This window comes from Triplophysa dalaica, chromosome 11 (assembly GCF_015846415.1).
Source record: "Triplophysa dalaica isolate WHDGS20190420 chromosome 11, ASM1584641v1, whole genome shotgun sequence".
Taxonomy (NCBI): Eukaryota; Metazoa; Chordata; class Actinopteri; order Cypriniformes; family Nemacheilidae; genus Triplophysa; species Triplophysa dalaica.
The window spans coordinates 16783070-16806094 of NC_079552.1; the positions used below are offsets into that span (position 1 = coordinate 16783070).

The 23025-nt window shown below is 42.4% G+C and overlaps 1 protein-coding gene across 1 annotated transcript; it reads left to right on the forward strand.

Moving 5' to 3' along the window:
- Positions 1 to 9: 9 nt before the first annotated feature.
- Positions 10 to 22117, forward strand: LOC130431575 (cGMP-dependent protein kinase 2). Its single transcript, XM_056760689.1, has 19 exons — positions 10 to 96; positions 493 to 1022; positions 2481 to 2647; positions 2859 to 2972; positions 3203 to 3308; positions 4311 to 4374; positions 4468 to 4545; positions 5097 to 5191; positions 5812 to 5880; positions 6234 to 6332; positions 6410 to 6560; positions 9430 to 9569; positions 16449 to 16538; positions 16717 to 16858; positions 17588 to 17751; positions 18590 to 18712; positions 18947 to 19009; positions 20864 to 20930; positions 21045 to 22117. Exons 1-19 carry the CDS (start codon positions 34 to 36, stop codon positions 21138 to 21140), a joined length of 2421 nt encoding a protein of 806 aa, XP_056616667.1. The 5' UTR covers positions 10 to 33; the 3' UTR covers positions 21141 to 22117.
- Positions 22118 to 23025: the final 908 nt, after the last annotated feature.

A 23025-nucleotide genomic window follows, 5' to 3' on the forward strand; every position in this document is an offset into this window, starting at 1 on the left:
TGTGATCGAGCACGAAGCGCACGGAGACTGGAGATGAGTCCTGTCCTCGGCGCGAGCGCATCATTCCTGAAACACTACACGTCGCGCGGACAGCTGGTGAGTATCCAATCTATCTGTCTGCTGGATTTGATCTAATTTAATATCACATGTAGGTCAATTTCGTTACACCATTGTAATTTAGTTTGTACGTTGGTAGACAGTTCATAGTAAAACATGAAAATATACACTGCAGCCTTATTGTATGTTCATCTTCCGCCAAATGATATATTGGCCTATATATATATAGACAATAACGCATCTATGAATTTACGTTTGTGCTCGTGCTTTATAGATTTAATTGCACTTGGCTGTTGTTGAAGTAGATCTAAACAAATAAAAAGGATTTTAACGTATGCATACTACTTAAAATAATCGTATTGAATGTTAATTATAAGCTTCTCTGACTGAAGATTAAATAGAACTATCCTGAAAAGCTGTATCTTCTGATTTTAGTGGCCAACCAGTACGCAAATCTATAAGCCCAAAGGACTCTCTATGGTGCCTGGCGACTCTCTAATCATGGGGAACGGATCGATCAAAGCCTCTAGGTTAGAGGAGACCTGTCTGGCCTCCAGTATAAAAGAAGCCCCTGTATGGGAGTCATCGGAGTCCCTGAAGATGAGGATTGCCCAATTGGAGGACGAGTTGGCACGGAGAGACCAAAATTTCCGTGCTCAGGAAAAGAGGTTGCAGAGCCTTCAAAGGGAGTTGGAAGCAAAGGTATCTCAAATCGATAAACTCCAGGATGCCATTGGTTATAATAGCCTCGGACGTTCTCCGCCGGCCCCTCTGAGGCACAGCAGCAGGCTCCTCAGTGTGATCAACCAGGGCTCCACCAGGTTCCACAGAGTCGCTGTGGAGGTGCATAGACGCCTTAAGGCCAAAGAGGGAGTTTCAGCCGAACCCACATCAGGACACTTCTGTCACAACCACAGGGTGCATCACATCTCCACAGAGAGGGCACGGGTACGCAAAGACTCCGGGTAAGTGTTCCGAAAACCTTCTTTGTTTCATAATAGAGTCACTGGATGGCTGATTCTCTTGGAAGGCGAAGACAGGAGCCTTTGTAGTGTCTCCAACACCAGAGTGGGCTTGAAAGCCTGGATTTCCATAACACACTCTGAAGGGGATGAAGTGGCGCAAGGGTACACAAAAGATGAGGCATCTGTATGCACAGACTGGAATCATTACTGATTTCATTAAACACGCTCTTGATGCCACTCTGCAAATCTCCTGTGATAATTCATTCATAAAGTCCATTTGAGGTCAATGGATAGACCTCGCTGTTTCAGATGATAATGAGTAACCAAATGCAGACTTAAAATGTTGTTCACAGAACAAAATGAAAATCTGTCATCATTTGAAGAGTTTATTATTTTTGTCAGTTTTTTATTTATTTTGAGTTATTATTACTTAATCAAAACAACCCGACTGCAGTTTGATTAAGATCCTTAGAATTCTTAGAATGCACGAAAAATATTTTTTTAAACATCATTTAATCATGTTATTTAATTATGTCTAATCAAATCCAAGACAAGTCTCAACATACAGTTCGTTCACTGAAATTCAAGCCACATGCAATTCACTCGTGCAAACAAATGTGATGAAAATCTGAGATCACTTATTTAAAGGGATAGCTCACCCAAAAGTTAAAATTCTGTCATGAATTACTGACTCTCTAGTTGTTCCAAACCTGTATACATTTTTCTGTTTGGTTGAACAGAGAGAAATATATTTGTCCAGTTATTGGACCCCATTGATTACCATAATAGTAAAAATGACAGTGGTAGTCAAAAGGGCCCCAGAACTGTTTGCTTAACTACATTCTACAAAATATTTCCTTTAGTGTTCAACAGAACAAAATAAAAAAAAGTATTTTTTTCTACTGTGGATACTCAATGGTGACCAAGAAATTTGTCCATTCATCAGAGCAAATAAATTCATACAGATTTGAAACAACATGAGGGTGATTAAATGATGACAGAAATTGTATTTTTGGGTGAACTATCCCTTGAAATCTGGAAATAAAAGACCTTTTTGAACATTTCAAATAAAGAAAAGTTTTAATGTACACTGAAATGAATGTATGTATGTATGTATGACATATGACAAAAACATACGTTGACATTTTTAACATGTGATTACATGTGGAAATGAATGTCACATGTGCAAAAATTCACATGCAAAATGTGTGGATTTGGCACACATTCGTGTGTATATTCCTGAGATCACATGAAATGTAAAACTCAAGAGATCACATAAAACATGTGAAAGCGGATAGCATAAAGTATCACCACGTCGTACATGCGATTTTCATATGGCTTTCCTGTAGGGTGATTATGTTTGTGCTGCTATGTACAAAAATGATATTCCAATCTAGATTTTAGGAAGACACAGTACTGGATTCTACAGTTATTAAACTTTTCTTCTTCTACCCGGAGCACCAAGAAACTGATCAATGAAGCCATCATGAACAATGACTTTCTGAAGAAGCTGGAGCCTCAGCACATGAGAGAAATGGTGGACTGCATGTATGAGAAGATCTTCACTGCTGAGCAGCTGGTCATTCAGGAGGGAGAGCCAGGGAACTTCCTTTATGTTCTCGCAGGTACAATCTGAATGTTATTGACAATAGCTTCTAATTCCTTGTCATATAATTGTTCAAGTCAAAGCAGCTTTACAGATCAAAATGCTATAAATGACCACTATCAAACTTTGTAAGCACTGCTATTTGCTCAAGGGAATGCAAATAGAGTACTGCTCTTAGATTCCATGTGTGCCTTCTGTTTTAAATGGATTCATTTGCTGTGTTTGTTTAGAGGGTTTGTTAGAGGTAATGCAAAATGGCAAGTTGCTGGGTCAAATGCGTCCCGGGACGGCTTTTGGAGAGTTGGCTATTCTCTATAACTGCAAAAGAACTGCCACAGTCAAAGGTGGGTTTTTAAAGGGACAGCGGTACATTTCATGTGTTTTTTCTCAGTCTAACACACACAAACACACATTTAAAGAAACTTTATTTGTAAAAAGTAAATAATCTAACTACAGTTTGATTATGAGCACACAATATATGATTATGCTTGGTCTAATGCTTTTTCGTACCTAATTGTATATGTTGTTTAATCTGTGTCATGAAGTGGAATTGATGTTGATTGTGTTTGATTAGCTGTGACTCAGTCTCACATCTGGGCTCTGGACCGGCAGACGTTTCAAACTATCATGATGAGATCCACTCAGGCCAGACATGAGGAGTACTTCAGCTTCCTACGCAGGTGCATTCACGCCATCAACATTTGTACATGTTTATCACAACACAAATACATTTTTCTGCTTGGATGCTTGAGATTAATGCCAGTCTGATTATTACTTATATTGCTGTTTGATGCTTGTAGACTAAGATTACTAAAATCCCTTGTAAAAACATTTTTAGAAATTCATTTAAAATACATTTAGTTCACTGAGTATACAATTTATGAAGATATTTACTAGTAGCTTTATAAAATGATAAAAACAAAATTCAACGATATTTAGAGTACTGCTTGTGCATAATGCATATTTCTTAATATTAAGCCTAACACCTGATAATGTATGGAATTAATGAATGTAACTTGATAGTACTGAATCCTGTAAAAAGGAAACATTCCAGCAGCTGGGGCACCAGAAAAAAATCTGTGTTATTTTACGCCCAACTTGTAAATTGAACATTTGTTTCTGTAATTTAACATTGTTTCCGTATTTTAAAAACAGTAAATTACAGTTTTTTAAATGTATAATATGATTAATCCTTAATTTTGTCTATTCTGAAATATACTTGCAATATTTCTACTACTATATACTTCTGCACAATTAAAGTGCATTAGGTACAAAACGAGTTGTTCCAATTTAGCAGACCAATTCGAAGCGTACCAAATTATTATATCAAAAGTACAATCGCAGGGTATTTTTACGCACAAAAATATGCAAATGTATTTGCAGTATACTTTATTTCAAATGCATTTCTGTGTATTTACTTTTCATATATTGTCAGAAAGTTGTTAAAAATCTGTTCATTTGTATGCACCTAAAAATGGTGAACAAGAAGAGAACCCAGATGCAGGCAGCGAGTAAGGGTTAACAAACAAGACTTTAACAAATAATCCCACGATGGGGTAACAGGTACAGGACCAATTATAAAAGACCAAGAAAGCCATGAGAAGATTAGGCAGAATCATGATAAAAAATGCATGTTTGTAGCCTGCTTTCTAAATATCAAATCTTGTTACTTTGTTTTTAAGTGTATCGTTGTTAAAAGAATTGCCAGAGGAGAAACTTGCCAGAATCGTTGACTGTCTAGAAGTTGTAAGTGTTCAGCATCTTATTGTACCATTTCATGTTGGTCCATGTATATTTTCTAAAATGAAGTATAATCAGATCATATTTATGTTTGTTTAGGATTATTTTGATAAAGGGGAGTATATTATACGTGAGGGTGAAGAAGGAAACACTTTCTTCATCATAGCTAAAGGAGAGGTAAGTATTACTGTCAGCATTCTTATTCTTCATTTTCTAGTGAGGTTTGATTGTTGATTGCAAAATGACAGTGAACATGTTCGGTGCACAATGCTGTCGTTTAACCATCCTGTGAAAAGATGTGACATGCTTTTCTATAGCTCAACCGGCAGAGCATGATGCTGATGTAATAATGTATTGCTTTAATGCACTGTCATTGACTTTTTCTATAAATGCTTCTGACAAATGCATGAATGTAAGACCTCATATACTGTAACATAGATGTCTGTCTCTAGGGATACAGATGGTCAGCACTATATACAGATGTAAAAACATCCATAATTATCTGCTATGTATTTGAATCAATGTGTGTGACCAATGTGTGTGCATTTGTATTGAAACACATCTCAATGACTACATGGCCGTACTGTACCTGTACATGCAAAAAAATATGTGGGTCTTAACATGCAGGGAATCTTGATTTAAAGCTGCTCTGCTTTTTTTTTTTAAACACAGCCACAAAAATATAGTGATGTAATGAGATGTAAGAGATTTTCTTTCTCTTTTGACAGGTGTCTGTAACACAGACTACAGAGGGCTTTCCTGAACCTCAAGAGATTAAGACTCTTGGAGTTGGTGATTATTTTGGAGAAAAAGCTCTCATAAGGTTTGAAAAACAATAACACAACAAATGTCATATTGTCTTTATGCCCTTTTTGGTGTCCAAAAACAGATGACGTGTATTGTACTGTATATGGCAACAACTTACAATAGTTAGTTATAGTATTTTCACTTGAGCCTGGTTCGCCATGACATGTATACACCTTCGGACCGGAGTTCTATTGCAGGCAAAATTTGTGACATCACCGTTCAGGATTGGTCACTTGTCTGTTGCCTGGCCTTTAGTTTCTCTCTAGCTGAAACAGAGAATAAATTAAAAGGGGGTCAGAAAAAGCAGAAATATCTGACCATTCTCTATAACGTGGTGGCCATTGACATCACACCATCTCTAAACTCTTGCGTTACCGAGGCAACGAATGACGCATTTGTATCTGGAAGTGACCCGGAAAAGGTATTCCCTACCTTACCATGTACCAAACTGATAACATTATAAATTATCCGAAATGGATGTGTCAGTGAATGAACAACAGGCTGAAATGTATCTCTAGACACAGGAGCACCCCTTTGGTCACGTTTGGTTATTTGTTGTTTATTGTTGTTCAGATGAAGTGCTCTGTGTTGTCTCTGTCACAACAACATTACGTGTGTCTTGTAATTTTATTTCAGTGAGGATGTCCGCTCGGCTAATATCATTGCAAAGGATGATGACACGCAGTGTTTGGTGGTGGACAGAGAGTAAGTCATTTTTCTTGCCCGCTTACAACTTAGCCTTTTCAGCGAGAGAGATTTTTTTTTAATTCTGCAGCCAATGTTTCTATGCTGTTGAAACCTATTGCTTTTTTAAATCTTATTTTCTAAAAGTATTATAGTATGTCTTCAGAGATCAAAAGATCAAAAGTAATAAAGTGTTAAATCAATCTATGTTTAAAGTACACAAACTGGCGATATAACAATATAATGTGATGTCCCGTTCTCTTGGGTTACCTAATCCTATACATCATATAATCTTTTATCGACTGATGTGATCTAACAACAAACTATAGCCTATCTCTGACTTACTATAAACACTGTCTTGTGAATTTCAACAGTAACTTTAATCAGATGGTGGGGACCTACGAGGAACTACAGGCCTACCTAAAGGAGTATGTGGACCAGCTATCTCTGAGTGATGAGAGGAGAAATGCAGCGTAAGAGCATCTCATACACATCCACAGAGAAGCTTTACATTCCTGTATGTGACTCTCAGACAGTGATCTCCACGCAGGTCTCAGTCACCTCTGTCTGAACGTGGTCCTGAAGCGGCGGAGATCAGAAGACTGAGGGAGAGAGCAGCTGCTTTGTCCTGTAGCAGTTTTCTAAAGGAACTGCAAATAGTAGCGACGTTAGGCATGGGAGGCTTTGGCAGAGTGGAACTGGTTAGATTTTAACCCATACCTCATATACCAAGCACATAAGATCATCAGATCAGACCAGGCTGTTCTCAATTTTATTGTATTTATATGATACATATACAGATATAGATACGCATAATAAGAGCACATTGAATAACCTATAGGGACCATATAGTTTATATGAGGTTGTGTAATCAGAGTATATTTTTATTAGAGCAGTCTCTACAGTTAAAAATGTTGGGATGTTTTAAACCATGGTTGGACAAAATATGGAAACCCCAAGCTTTTAAATGAACCTAGAAAATTTGACATAAGTATGTGCTTTAGCATTTTCTTAATGGTATACATGTTTTGATGTTTTTGCACCCAGGTAAAACGAATAGTGGACAAAAATACACATTATTTAACTTTTTAACGCTTCGATAAGTGCTCTATTTTCACACATTGAAAGTTACAGATTTTCTAAATTACAAAAGAAAAAAAGAACTTGTTCATGATATAAATTTTTTGGGGCTAATTAAAGCTACCCATGTCGGCAGGATCCATTATAATAAGCGTAATAAGTATTAAGGTCCACCCATCTATGGCTACGAAAAACACAAGAGAAAGAATACCCCAGGAGTCTGCGAGGGAGGTGGTGCAAGATGACTCATTGGTGGATCACATGGCAACAGACCTCGGAATGGAAATGACAAAGAATTAGGAGATCAGCACATCAGAAGTTGGAACAACAGGACGTAAACTACAGAGATCCATTTGCAGCTGGACAAAGGTAACATCAGAGAAAGGTTTTAAAATCCATCAGCGCAGTAAGAAGTGCCTGAGAGAGCTTAGTGAGGGACCTCGCATTGACCAATACTTGACCAATACACAAGAAGTAGGGCAAATCAGTCGGGTGAAGCCCAGTGGCAGGACAAGCACCACACCCCACAGGATATGAGAACCCCAGATGAAACCCAACCTGGCATAAACCTACCAGCAATCGGCAACCCAGAGACTCACCTGGCGCAGCAAGCAGTAAAAAGGAAAATGGATGGAAGAAGACCCCAGATATTTTGGCCTCAATCCTGCAACAAAGAATGGGCAACCATTGACTTGGATCTCGTCCAGCCTTAAGAGGAGATGTCGAAAGGAAACTGGAGAATATGGGGGTGGATCATCTACACTTATATGGTGAAGATATTTGTAGTGAAAAGCAAGAACCCAAGGTCACAGAAGGAGATGACATGCCGACCTAAGTCCAGGAGACGAAAAGAAATCGACAAACTTGTCAGAGAATGGAGGAGCCTGAGGAAACAATGGTAGAAGGCCACAGAAGAGGAAGGGAAGGTCCTAGAGGCACTACAAGGCAATTTTAAAAGTCGCCTGGCCTCGTTGCGAAGTGCATATAGCTTGAGAAAGCAACATAAGAAGAAGGAGTGAACCAGGTCCGCTTTTTGTAAAAGATCCGTTCAAATTCATAAGTAGCATCTTTAAAAAGGAGAAAAGTGGAACACTTAAAGTACCTATAACAGATATTGAGGAACACCTATGGAAAATGTATTCCGACAATCGGAGGCATGAGCCAATCTCCATTCCAGAGGACGTGCTACCAATTCAGCTACCAGAACACCAAATGGACACAAGCACCCCTAAATGGAGCAAAGTTGAGAGTGAAGTAAAACTGGCAAAATCAGCTTCAGCTCCTGGACCCAACGGTACATCATACAGGCTCTACAAGAAACCCCCTGGGGTGTTGAGGTACCTTTGGAGATTAATGGATGTAGCATGAAAAAAGTAGGTGATACCAAAGCTCTGGAGAAGGAGACATAGTCATCCCAAAGCGAAAAGCTACTTAACAATTGACCAGTTTCGCCAAATTAGCCTCTTGAATACGGAGGGTATGTTCTGCAGTGTTATAGCCAATATACTCTCAGGCTTTCTTAAGAGAAACAACTTAATTGACATTCGGTTCAGAAGGCATGCATAGGGGATTTCCCTGGATGTTTGGAACATGCTAACATCACCTGAAATTAGAAGAAAGACTTGCATGTGGTTTTTCTAGATCTTGAAAATGCCTTTGGAACAGTGCTACATGAGCTGCTGTCGACAGCCTTTGACTTCTTTCACATTCCAGACCAGGTAAGAAAGCTGAATAAGGCATATTTTCAGGATCTCCAATTCTGTATTACCACACAGGATAGTACCACCGCGTGGCAACAGCTGGAGGTTGGCATAATGGCAGGTTGCACAATGTCACCACTGGCTTTCACAATTGCCTACCTCCAATCAGGGCATACATGGATGACATGGCAAACATCACAACAACCAAAGCATGTACAAAGTGACTGCTGGATAAGCTCCAAGTGAAGATTAGTTGGGCACAAATGGAGGTCAAACCCAGCAAATCTCAGTTCTGTATAAAGTGTGAGCCCATACCAACGGTCACGGAAAAGCCCATCAAAAGGCTTGGAAGGTGTTACAACGCAGATCTTAAAGAGGCCGAGCAGGTGGAACAACTTAGGCAAGAGACAGCCAGTGGACTCAAGAAAATCAATAATACAGCTCTTCCTGAGAAGCTGAAACTCTGGTGCTTCCAATTTGGATTTTTGCCCGGCCTGATGTGGCCAATTTCTATGTTTGAGGTCAAGGTGTCTCACACCCATAACCTGGAGAGATCGGTGAGTACGAAAGTGAGGAAATGGCTTGGGCTGCCAAGATGTCTTGGCAACATAGGGCTGTACTGAAATGAAGCTCTCTCTCTTCCCATATCAAGTCTTGTGAAGGCATAAGGTGTGTGAAAATAAAGCACTTTATGTAACTTTAAGTGTATTTTGGTGCACCTTGGCACAGATTTCCAATATCAGAAATTGGTCATGATTTATACGTTTATTGCAAATGTTCTATGAAACAGGTCAAGATGAAAGATTCAGAAGATACAGCCTATGCTTTAAAGTGTATAAAGAAGAAGCACATTGTGGACAGCAGGCAGCAGGAGCACATCTATTCCGAAAAAAACATCCTCCGGCAAACCAATTCAAACTTCATCGTCAGGTCAGTGTAAATGCTCACAAAATTCATATTTGGGATTGATGATGATGAATGATGTTTGAGTGTGCTTGATGCCTGCCATCTGAGTTTAATGTGACTGTTGATATGTCCACTTTGAAATTAAAGTGCATCACTAAGTGGACACACACTTTTGTCCTTTAAGTGCAGAGTTCAGAGCTCAGGAACTTTTCAGCTGCTGCTGTATTCATACATGAAGTAATAATAATAGACCTTCATCCTTAATACTTCAGACTGTGTGTTTCAAGTGTGGTAGAGAAAACAGAACCCTAACAAAATGTTAAAATTAAATATTGATAAAGTAATTTGGGTTCCCTTTCTGTCGGTCTCTCGACGTTGTGTCGAGAACGACAGATGGGGTTCGCACTTGAGAACCAATCAACTCTGACTACTATAGAAAAGGCCAATGAAATTTGGCGAATGCAATTTGCATGCCGGGCTCCGCCCCCGGAAATCCGGTATAAAAGGAAGCCGGCGTGCAGCATTCACTTACCTTTTGTTCTTCAGAGCCTTCGCTCATGACTACGAACAGAACGAATTCTATGAATTCTTCTTCTTCTACATCGCTGGATCTACGACGTGTACCAGCGGATCGTCCCTACCTGCAGCGACCTTCCCCTGGGCGTCTCAGCGGTTCCGGAGGTGTTAGAGATTTTTTTCTAAAAAGTCATTTTCAGGACTAGCTGAGCATTCTCCAGCGCGGCATGTCCCGCTGTTCTCTTGGGTGCGGCACTCTCATCGAGGAGGGGGATGGAAACGATCGCTGCGTTAGGCGTCTGGGCGTCCAGCACGATGAAGCAGCGTTCGTTGACACATCTGCCCGCACTGCGGGCGGATTGTCATTCAGAAGTTGCGGTCACAGGTGGCTGTCTTCCTACGGGAACCAGCCACCATTTCGTCTGCTACCCGGGCTGTGACATCTGTGGCTACGGCCCTGATGACCACCCACGTTAGCAGCGTTAGTGATATGGGGAACTCTGCGAACGTAAACCTGCCAGCTAAGTGCTCACGGGCCTATCGCCCCCCGATTCGCTCCTCTGAACGTTCCCCAACCGGCGGTGGCATACCGTCCGGATTCTCACGCACACACATCGGGTACGATGTGTGACGCAGATGAGATGTTGCTCGCAGCATCGGAGGGAGGCTAGCATCCGACTCTGACGAATCCGAGCTCCACCCCCAGCGGTCGAGTTAGGAGGAAGCAGAAGTGATGTCATTCATGCTAACCCGGGGATATGTGGTTCCTGAGGTCGGAGCGCGGTGCAAACCGCGCCCACCCCGGGTACCATTTTTTTCCCGGAGCCTACAGGCCTCCGAGATCTCACGTGACGTCTGCTTCCCTGCAACCCAGGACCCTTTCGACATCGGCTCCGGTTCCTGTGTCCCCACAGGCGGCACCCCGGAAGCAGAGGTCGAGGGGGAAACCTCCACCCCGTCAGCAACCTCCTCGCGAGAAGGGACACTGACGGGAAGACCCCAGGGAGAACAACATCGGGCCCGAACCTTCACAGCCACGGCTCTGATCGGTCGGTACGGGACGACTCCTGCCTCGTCACCAAAGCCGGGCCCTTTTTAGGGCTTGGCGCCCATTTACTCACTGAGTTTTCTGTTCTCCCCGGGTTTACTTGCAGCCGATCGCACACTCCACTGGACTGTGCTCGGCGAACCGACCTCACACCCTGGCGAGGCGTGAGGTTGTACACATACAACAGCTGTCACAACTCTCAAACCGACAGTGCGTGCCGTTGTCCCGCCAGGCAGGTAGGCAGAGCAAACCTTCCCTCCGGGGACTCCCCACGACATGGTTAGCTCCGCCAGCCGACGAACCACCCCCCGTGGGAATGATGAAGCAGACCGTCCCCTTGGTCACCCTGTCACAGTCCCTGGGAGCTCGAGAGCTGCCCACACTGTCTCGCTGGCTAATGAGGGCGGTCCGTCTTGGTTACTCGATCCAGTTCGCCAGAGACTCTCCCAAGTTTCGGGGCATCATCTCTCCCTCTGTCAGAAGCAGGGACGCCTCCGTACTTCGGGTAGAGGTCACCACCCTTCTGGCAAAACAGGCATCGAGTTCGTCCCTCAAAACCAAGATGTTCAGTGGGTCACGACCCGCACTTCATCGTTCCCAAGAAAGACGGCGGGTTGCCCTTCACAAGCCGCCATTCAGGGTGCTCACACAGAGGCGCGTCCTGACATCTATCAGGTGTCAGGATTGGTTCGTGGCAATCGACCTAAAGGACGCTTACTTTCATGTCTCGATCCTCCTCGACACCGGCCGTTCCCACGGTTCGCGTGCGAGAGGCGGGCATATCAGTACAGAGTCCTCCCTTTCGGTCTGTCCCTGACCGCCCTTTCTCCCTGAGGGGAGGAAGGCGAGCGGGTACTAAACTATCTCAGCGACTGGCCTATCTTGGCACACTCGCGAGATCTGTTATGTACACAAAGGGACCTGGTGCTCCGGCACCGAGGTCGATTGGGACTCCAGGTCAACCAAGAGAGGGGCAAGCTCTCCCCAGTGCAGAGCATCCTCTTTCTCGGTATGGAACTCAACTCTGTTACCATGTCGGCGCACCTGTCCGCAGTTGTGCCCAACCAGTGTTGAACTGTCTGAAATGAACATTTTAGGCAGACAGCGGTCCCCCTGAAACAATTCAGAGGCTCCTGGGACACATGGCGTCCTCGCGGGTTAATACCCCTCGAGTTGATGCACATGAGACCGCTCCTACACTGGTTTCAGAGTCGAGTTCCCAGGAGAGCGTGGCACACCAGCAGCAGGCGCATGGTGATGCCGCCCTGCTGCCGACGCACCATAACCCCTAGTCTTTATGACTTTTTCGACGGACTCAGGTCCCTCTGAGCAGGTTATGAGGCAGGTCGTGGCGACGTCTGAAGTCTCCCTGCAGGGGTGCGGTGTAGTGTGCAACGGGCACGCAAGTGGGGTGTTGGACGAACCCCCGCCTGCGCTGGCATATCAATTGCCAAGAGTTGTGGGCTATGCTACTTGCACTGAGCAGGCTACGGCCTCTCGTGCGAGACATGCACGTGCTGTTCCGAGGACAGCACTATAGCTGTAGCGAATACAGATCGTCAGGGTGGCGTTCGCTCACAGCAGCTAAACACAACTTGCTCGACGCCTCCTCCGGTGGAGTCAACAGGTGATTCGTTCCCTGCAGGCCACACACCCCGGGCAAACTGAACTAGACAGCCGACGTGCTTTCTCGCCAGTTTATGCCTCGTGGAGAGTGCCGACTCCACCCCCGTGCAGTCCAGCTCATTTGGAGGCTGATTCGGGTAGGCCCAGGTAAAACCTGTTCACCTCCCGTAACACCACCATTTGCCCGCTTGATAGTCCCTGCCCTCGGCACGGATATCCTTGCGCACAGCTGGCCGCGGGATGGGCGGAAGCACACCTTCCCCCCCCAGGAGCCTTCTTGTACAGACTCTGTGCAAGGTCAGGGAGCAGGAGCATTAAGTGTTATTGGTTACACCACACCGGTCTAACCGCACTTGGCTTCAGAGCCGATGCTCTGGACAGCGACTCCCCCTGAACTGTTCCCCTGACAGAGGACCTGCTCTCTCAGGGGAAGGACACGTTCTGGCATCCCAGATCAGACCTCTGGAACACCCATGTCTGGTCTCTAGACGGGACGAGAAGATCCTAAGATGGCTACTCCCCCTATACGGCTGAGACCATCACCCAGGCTAGGGCCCCATCTACTAGGCGGTTACACGCCTCTAGACGGTGCCTCTTCTCGTCCTGGTGTCTTTCTCAACGAGAAAGACCCACTGAGGTGCTTGATCAGGATTGTGTTCCCCTTCTCACGAGACTGGAGACTAACATCTCCCTTCCACACTGAAAGTGTATGTAGTCGCTATTGCCACTCATCACGACTCAGTCGGTGGAAAGTTTCTAGGGCAACACGACCTGGTCACCAGGTTCCTAAGCAGCGAGAGGGCGGAATCCGCCTCATCTCCGCTCCATACCCTCTTGGGACCCTAAGTGGTCCTGGGGAGCCTCAGGGCCCCCCAAAGAGCCCCTCGGAGGTTCCGATCTTCCTCATAGAGTAAGACGGCCCTCCTGACGGCGCTCACTTCCTTCAAGAGGGTAGGGGACCATCGAGCATCCTCCGTGTCCCCGGATTGCCTTAAACTAGGCCCTGGAAACTCTCACGTTATCTTGAGACCCAGGCCCGGATGCGTGCCCAAGAAGTTCCCACTACTCCCTCCGGGGCCAAGTGGTGAACTTGCAGGCGCTCCCCATAGGGGAGGAAGACCCAACCCGATTAGTGTTGTGTCCAGTACGTACTGGACCGCACGCAGAGCTCTGGAGCTCTGACCAGCTCCGTGTCTGTTGGAGGACAGCAGAAGGGGAAGGCTGTCTCCAAACAGAGGCTGGCGCACTGGGTGGTGGACGCGGTTACGACGGCATTCCGATCTCAGAATCTCCCATGCCCATTGGCAGTGAGGGCTCACTCCACACGGAGTTTAGCCACCTCCTGGACACTGTTAGAAGCGCCTCTCTAGCAGACAACTGTAGAGCTGCGGGTTGGGCTATGCCCAAACACCTTCGCAAGGGTTAACAACCTTCGCGTAAACCCGGTGTCAGCCCACGTCCTGCGTGGCGACATGTAGGACTGGCATCCGGGGGGGGCGTATGCCTGCGAAAGCACCTTTCCACCCTCTAACAGGTTGGGTCAGTGTGCTATTTACCTTTCTTCTTACCCGAACACATCGCTAAGAAACTGGTACCTCACCAGCCTCCCTTCTTACCCAGACACTGGTTAAGAATAGGCATTCCATCCATCACCAAACAAGCACCCCCTGGGGGCTGGCTGGGCAGAGCAGCCTTCCCCCTTAGGCCGGGATACCATGTGAGCTATCACAGATAGCTCTAACCGGACCTAGTGCTACCGGACGTCTGTAACACCCCCTCCTTGGGCTGTTCCGTCTGATGTATCCTCATGAGAATGGTTCCCACTCCTGGTAACCCATGAGCTTCCCCAGGTGGGCCTCCGCCTCGCGGTTAACTACTCAGTCCGCACGTTCCATGCGTTCTCCTCCAAGGACGAGACCATACCTATATCCACCATATTCCTCCCCACGGGTAGAAGGTGGCCTCTGTAGTGCTTCTCTGATTAAGAGTCGCGCTTACCCGGTGTAAACTGATCCGGACGGCCTCTCGCCTATAGAGAGCTAAGGCCCCGTCCGTGAAAGTTACCGGTCAGGGCTGTACCCATCTTTCTCCAAGAAAGCTCTGGAACCCCCCGACCACCACACTGGAAGGTTACAGTCTCACGAAAGCTTCGAGATGACACTCCCAGGCTTGTTACCGTCGCTTCGCTGACATTGTGACGCGATACAGCGTTGTGGCGTTTTCCATAGGCAACCCCATCTGTCGTTCTCGACACAACGTCGAGAGACCGACAGAAAGGGAACGTCTTGGTTACGTTTGTAACCTCAGTTCCCTGATGGAGGGAACGAGACGTTGTGTCCCTTATGCCACGAACACGTATCGTATTCTGCTGCAGTTTGAGAGGTCTCAGGCTCTTCAGAACAAAAGGTAAGTGAATGCTGCACGCCGGCTTCCTTTTATACCGGATTTCGGGGGGCGGAGCCCGGCATGCAAATTGCATTCGCCAAATTTCATTGGCCTTTTCTATAGTAGTCAGAGTTGATTGGTTCTCAAGGGCGAACCCCATCTGTCGTTCTCGACACAACGTCTCGTTCCCTCCATCAGGGAACTGAGCTTACAAACGTAACCAAGACGTTATAATGGATGGAGTGGTCAAAGTTGGGTTTTTCATCAGTTTCGATAAAGGGGGGCTTGTGCTTTGCATGTTGCTAAGAAACTCCGCAGGGAATCTCAGAGCCTGTCTTTGAGTGTGTACTCTAGCTCATTTTATTGGCTGTCTGGCATTTGTGGACGAAAGGCTAGAGCGGCTTTACACACACTTCTAGCTCTTTATGAATGCTGGGTAATGTTGAATGAGAAGGGAATGAATTGCACTGCGTCATATATGTGCACATGCTGCCCGGGTGATTTTAACACCGGATTCACCATCCAGCATTTGCGCAAATCATGTTCACAAATTTGTGATGTGCCTAAATTGGGTGCTGGAATAACATGCAGCAGGTTGTCCACGATAAGACATTGGAAGACAGACACCTTAATCTGCTGTTAAATGACTCAAATATACATGGGTCAAAGACTTTAAGATGTCCCCATCAAAAGACATTTACAAAACTGATTTTATGTTATGTTATGAGCACATTAAATGTAAGTAAAATGTCTACTTTATGGTTCCAACTAAGTTTTCGGAGAATAAAATGTCAACATTTGGTTGAAACAATATAACATTGTCATTCAGTGTAACACAATATTTATGTACAAATTCAAACAACATGCTTATTCTGAATAAATATATAAAATAATAAGGAAGCATTTTACATTTCATTGTGCTTTAAATAAGTAAAAAATCTTATTGACAATTGGACAATACCTAGTGTAGTTGCAAAAAAAGTACAATTACAACTAGTTATTTGGGGTGAAAGTAATTAGTCTTTTAGTTAGTCATAAATAGATTTTTGTTGTAAATATGCCTGACAAGATTGTAACACTGAATGACATTTTTGTGGGCGTCTTCTGTATATCAGGGAAAATGTATGATTTTTATTTTTTCTCAGAAAAAAAGTAATTAAATTAAACAGAAAACATTTTCTTTTTTTAACAACAACAATTTAAAGCAGTATTACACTTATTGTTTTTATGCTTAAACCTCTTTCGTCTTTGATCCTTAATATTATTGTATTAATTATTATCATTTGTTCCTTGAACATTGTCCAATATATACAGTGTGTGTTTTTCAGATTGTTCCGGACGTTCCGTGACAATAAATTTGTTTATATGCTGCTTGAGGTCTGTCTGGGAGGAGAACTATGGAGCGTGCTGAGGGACATGTGAGTGTAGGTTGTTTTCGTTTTTTAAAATATTACAACCTGCTGTCTTTCATAAACATCATTTAATCACATGTACAGTCATTACGGATTATAGCTGAATAATTCACAGCTTGGCGCGATGGTCTGTAAGAGTAGAATACACAAGTTTCTTAAATGAGTTTGCTGTGATTTAATTTAGGGGCTGGTTTGATGAAGCTACGGCCCGATTCTGTACTGGATGTGTGCTGGAGGCTTTCGATTACCTGCACGGATCAGGCATTGTTTACAGAGACCTGAAGCCAGAGAATCTGCTGCTGGATGCTGAAGGCTATGTCAAAATGGTTATTTTATATTTAGACGTTCTATATGTATTAGTGATCGGCTATTATTGTGAGCCAGTGTTATACTTGATAGAAAACAATGAATGATGGCAAGTCTAGATTTAAACACCAACATAACAACCAGACACATAAACAATCTCAAAATTGCCAGTTGATTCATAATATTAATCTAATACAGCCAACTAATTTATTTATTGCCCCAAAGGCATTTGTTATCGTAAGCCAAAAATGTAGGAATGTTGATGTATTAGATGACAAAATAATAATGCTAACACTTTACAATAAGGTGCTATTTCTTAACAGTTAGTTAATGCATTAGCTAACATGACCTATCAATGAATAATACTTCTACAGCATTTATTAATAGTAATTCATGTTAATTTCAGAATTTACTAATACATTATTAAAATCAAATGTTGTCACTTAACATTAGTTAATACACCATGAATAACTGTATTGACATGAAATAACATTGACAAGGATTAATTAATGCTAAAAAACTAAATTGTTAGTTGTTAACTAATGTTCGCTAATGCATTTACTAATGTTAACTAATATTATAGAATGCCATTTGTTTGCAGATGACTGTTGGTTTGATAATGTATACATTTGTGTGAGTTGTACTGTAGGAGTCCACTCATTAATGCTGTTTGGGTCCATTGTACATTCTGAGATCAATTCACAGATTTCCTCTTTCTCACCTTCACTTTTAATCCTGTGTTTTCTCAGACTGATTTTGGTTTTGCCAAAAAGATTGGATTAGGCAAGAAGACTTGGACGTTTTGTGGAACTCCTGAGTATGTGGCTCCGGAGGTCATTATGAATAAGGGTCATGACTTTGGAGCCGACTGCTGGTCTTTGGGCATCCTCATTTTTGAGCTGCTGATCGGGAGGTAATCATATTGTTGTAAAGGGGGGAAGTGTGCCTTTTAATGTTTTTTTATTCCCTCTTATCCTAGAATCAAAAGTACAGAACAAAATGTCAATATCTCATTCCATTAGATGCATGACCAGTTTGGGGTGCTTGTTCATTGAATGCTCATGTCACCATAAATTCAACAAATTTGAGCAATCCAGAATGACTGCTGAGCCCAAAAGACAGCGTGTTTGGGAATTCCTGCTCGGAAGCAACCACTGTGTGCAACCATTCCACTTGGTGCCAGTAGTGGTCAGAAATAACAATCTTCACCTTTGAAGGGCAAAGCATTTCTAGACCTTCACATAATCAGTTCTGTAGCTAAATTGGCACAGCATTCTGTGGTGCTGCCAAACGCTCGGCTCCTGTATTGTATTGCATTCTTGATCAGAACAAATTGTCGGCAAGTGTAAAATGAACCTTCATTGGCTCCCAGAGCATGCTGCATATATTGAGACTTCCATCAGCATTAGCACGTCAAGAGAGTATAACGGATAAGTGAGAATATTACGATCAGTATGTGTTACTATGGCCCTGCTTTGTTTAAAGAAGATAAATTTGCTTCAGTACACTCTTAAAAAAAAAAGGTGCTTGACGATGCCATAGAAGAACCTTTGTTGCCTAAATGGTCCCAGAAAGAAGTTCTTCAGAAATTTAAGAAAGAAATGGTTCTTTAAAGAACCTCAGACTGAAAGATTCTTTTTGGATGCAAAAATGGTTCTTCTATGGCATCGTTGTCAAAGAACCTTTAATTCACCTTTATTTTTAAGAGTATAGCTTAATTATATTTGTTACATCTGCCCCACGACTTTCAGCCCCCCGTTCACAGGTTCTGATCCAATCAGGATCTACACTATGGTTCTACATGGCATTGAGAAGGTGGACATTCCCAAGAGGGTCACCAAGCGTCCTGATGATCTCATACGGAGGCTTTGCAAGTATGTCTGCTCTTTTAAGATGCATATCTATCACACTGCACTTTTTACTGATCAGATGTAAGACAAGATCTTTAAAAGTTCTCTTTTTCATTGTAACAATATATTGTGATGCAAGTTTCGATATCCATGCATAGCTGTGCATTCATATTAATGTAGGCCATTTCATAGTCGTTTTCTGTTTCTTGGCTTGTATAAGTACATTCAGAAACTCTTACTGATTTCCCTGGTCATCAGACTCAATCCAGCAGAACGTCTTGGGAATAAGAAGAACGGCATCATTGAAATCAAGAAACACAAGTAGGTCAACAAATGAGAAAAATCTGTTGGTATTTACTGTTGTTTTATATCTGTGTCACTTTCTTTCTTGGATGCAATACAAAAATGGAGGACGTTCTGTCATTGTTTAATCACCTTCTGCATAAATGTCTTTGTTCTGATGAACACAGATGAAGATATTTTGAAGTAGGAAAGCAAACAGTTCTTGGGCACTTTTGACTACCATATCCAAAAATCTTTCTCCCTGTTCAACCAAACAAAGAACAACTAGAGAGACAGAATTGTCATTTTTGGGTGAACTATACCCAAAATCACATAGTGTAAATTCATAGTGCTTTTTTGCTATTGATAGTTTCCAGAATTGTTTATGTTTGAATCTTTCTAGTGAGTTTTTTCTCACTTTTCTTTCTTTTTTGGGACTCAAAGTGAAATTGTTGCCGACTATTTAGGTTTAGAAACGATGTGTTGTCTTTATAATATCCTATCTACTATTTATCTAACAAATTTTGAACGTCTCTTTACACAGAAAAAATATAGATATATATTTTAGAAAAGGGGGTCCTTCACAGAAGGTTAATCATATTTGGGGATCCTTGGCATCATAAAGTTTGAAAACCACTGCACTAAATCACCTGTCTAGCCAGTCAACAGAAATAGTGGTTGCTTTGCTTTGGCTTCATCCAGTTATTTTACAGATGTGGTGTTGTTGCTGAAGATAAGCAGACAGCTGCTTACATTGCTTGCACACTTGTAATGATGCTTAATGGGACATTCAGAGACCTTGGAGCCATTGCTCTTACAGTCTCTACTGTACAGGCTACTGTGTTTCATTTATCCACATTGGTGAACGTAAGATCCGCTTCACTGATCCCGTGTATGATCACAGGTAGTCTATTGTCGAGTGTGTTTTGCCGTGTGTCACAGTACAATGGTTCGCTGAACCATCCTGCCAAAATATTCTCAGTGTGTACTCACAGGGGAAGCAATTATAGAGCGAAATGAGAGTCACAGCTGTCTTCTCCGAAAGAGCATTGAAGCCATAGACAGCAGGCTACATCACTCGATATGAAAATTCTTACATCTTTTTATTCACCCTCATGTTATTCCAGACGTGTATGACTTTCTTTCTTCTGCAGAACACAAAAGAAGATATTTTAGAAATGTCGCAGTGGTTTTGTGTCCATTCAATTGGAGTCAATAAGGGACAGTGTGTTGTTCTTTAAAATTTCTCCTTTTGTGATCAGCAGAAGAATGTAAATCATACAGGTTTGGAATAACACAAGGGTGAATAAGTGAATTTTCATTTTTGTGAGAATTATCCCATTCATTTTAATATTATAGCTATGTGCTGCTGTCTATTAAGATGTGAGCGAGTTCATTATTGTTCAATGTTAGACACGCAGTACATTGTCAATGCCTCAATAAAATGTAAACCTTGAAAAGATTTCATGTCATGTTGTAAACAAAACAAAAGCTTAGAATTAGTGTATATTTGTTCTGGAAAGCTGTTTTATGTTCATTATGCTTGAGTATTCTAATCATGCAATGTTGGTGATTCGAGCAACATAAACAAAGCACACGGACGTTCAACATCGTCTGTATTATGTTAGTAAATGATGTTCAGAGCATTATGCAAATTAAGGCGCATGCTATTGATACAACCATGAATATGCATGTTCAGGTAACAATGTGTGGTCTGATGACCAAGAGTTCTGTCTTTTTAATGAAGATTCAGGATACAACCACTCAGCCTTGTTGTTGAAACCCAAACATCAATATGAAGGAGTGCAACATTAGGAAGTGGCGTGGGTTACGCTTCAAATCTTTTCCTTGGAAAGAATATGTCTCTGACTGATGTTCATTCTCTTACTGTAGGTGGTTTCAAGGCTTCAACTGGGAGGGACTGAGAAGAAGGAAGCTGGCATCTCCTCTGAGGAGAGAGGTGAAGCATAACACTGTTTTTACACATGTCACATTGTGTGAGAACTAAAAGAGGAGTTGTTTCGCCACGCTTACTGTACTTTTTTCTCTTCTGTCATGTCTCGTATATCCCCAGCTGAAAGGGCCATTGGATCACAGTCACTTTGACATGTTTCCCCCTGAGCTTGAAGAACCTCCAGATGAATTGTCTGGATGGGACAAAGACTTCTGAGAACAAGTCTCCAAGTATTTTTAGTGAACAAAAGACCAGACAAAATCAAGACAGCCCAGACACGTGCTCAAATCTCATATCAAGTGATCGGTGAAGAATGTCTCAGAAGTCTCAGCGTTACCTCAGAATGAATGTTGACTCACTGAGCTGTTTGTTGTTTTGTAACAATGTAATGTTGGTAACAATATCTAACATCTGACATGGTGAAGTAGACAGTAGTCAACATTAAATGGATACAGTTGAATAGAGATACACCCAGCAATGGTTGTTTGTAAAAGCAATGACAAGTGTTACTGACTTTCAAAGGGCCAGGCATACTACATTCGAAACGGAAAAATTAGAATCTGTGTTATGCTTTCGATCTGAATCTGGTCCAAACGACGATTTATTTCACTAGTTCCGCATTGCAAACAAACAGAACTCTGTGGGATAGTTTGCGTTGCATAGTTCTGATTATATTCTATGCCTGATTTCAGTGACCCTGGGCGGAGGCTGAGGAGCATACATGAATATTAATGAGTTTCCTGTTTCATTTTAAAGCGCATTTGTGGCGCTTTAAAGGTCGCACTGGTGCCCAAGGTCACTCAAAATCTCAGGAATAGAATATTTCAAAACAGCAGTAAACACATTCGAGCCACCATTGCGCTATATGCAGGTGTGCTCTGACACTCCGCCTTATTTGACTGGTTTCATTCAAGAGAAAGTCAAGGACGGAATAAAATCAGTACAGAAAACAGTGACAAGATAAGAACTACACCAAAACGGTTTATTCTTGTTATTATTAATGCAATCTTGATTTAGAATTTTATTTATTTTATATGTATTTACTAAACACCTTTTCTTCTATGAAATAGGTGCAAAATGATACTCTTAAACTTTTCACCAAAATGGTTGATGTATCATCTTCAAAAACGGCTGTAAGCCGATGTTCAATTTTGAGTTGCAAGTTCTGAGATACATTTTCTTATTAAAAACAACCTGGGAAAATCTATTCTGTTATGTCTGATTATGTTTTGTGCTGCTAAGTATATTTTAAAATGTAAATGCAAAATAATTATTCCACACAAAGCTCTCGGACTGCACGTTTTTATGTGTTTCACTTTCCTTGTCCATAAAACGACACCATTTTCAAATCCTGTTAATAACGCCCCGATGGTGTCAATTGTAAAATTCCAACCTAAGGTGAATAATAATCTAATTAAATAGGGGGTAAAAATGAAAAGTAAAATAGGTTTGATATCCAGGGCTGTGTTCAGCCTAGACAAAACGTTACAAAACGTTTTTTAAACAGAAATGGTGGTGCGGTTGAATAGCCTGTTGTGATGAAGCAAGAGTTGAACTATGGCAGCTGAGATGGCCATTCTTTGTGTTATTTTTGAAGGATTTTCGCAGCCTGATGAAATTGTTATAAATACATGTTGAATACTGCAAAATAAGTCTCTTCTAATATCTTCAATTGTTGCTTATACCAAGCTGCAGCAGACACATTTAAACGACTTTCCTTGGACCCATTGTGCGAACTGTCTCTTTAATACCGTGTGGGTTATATATATATGTTGCTGCTGATTGGGCTTGGTATTCTTGACACACCCAAACAAGAGAAAACGTATCTCAAACCCTTGCAAACCGTTTCCAGGAAACATGTCGTTCAACCAGGAAACCTTAGCACAACGTTGGGCACCTGTTTGAGCTTAAACATGCCCCAGGTTGCGTTTGTGTGCACATTCTTTTACATTGGGGATTGTGGCCGTGTTTAAAATCAACCAATCACAATCGAGACTTAAATTAAATATAAAATATGAACGCCCCCAGTTCAAGTCACTGATCAACCCTTAAAAAAGTATAACTATTCCAAAAGGATATTTTCTGACATCAATGGGCTATG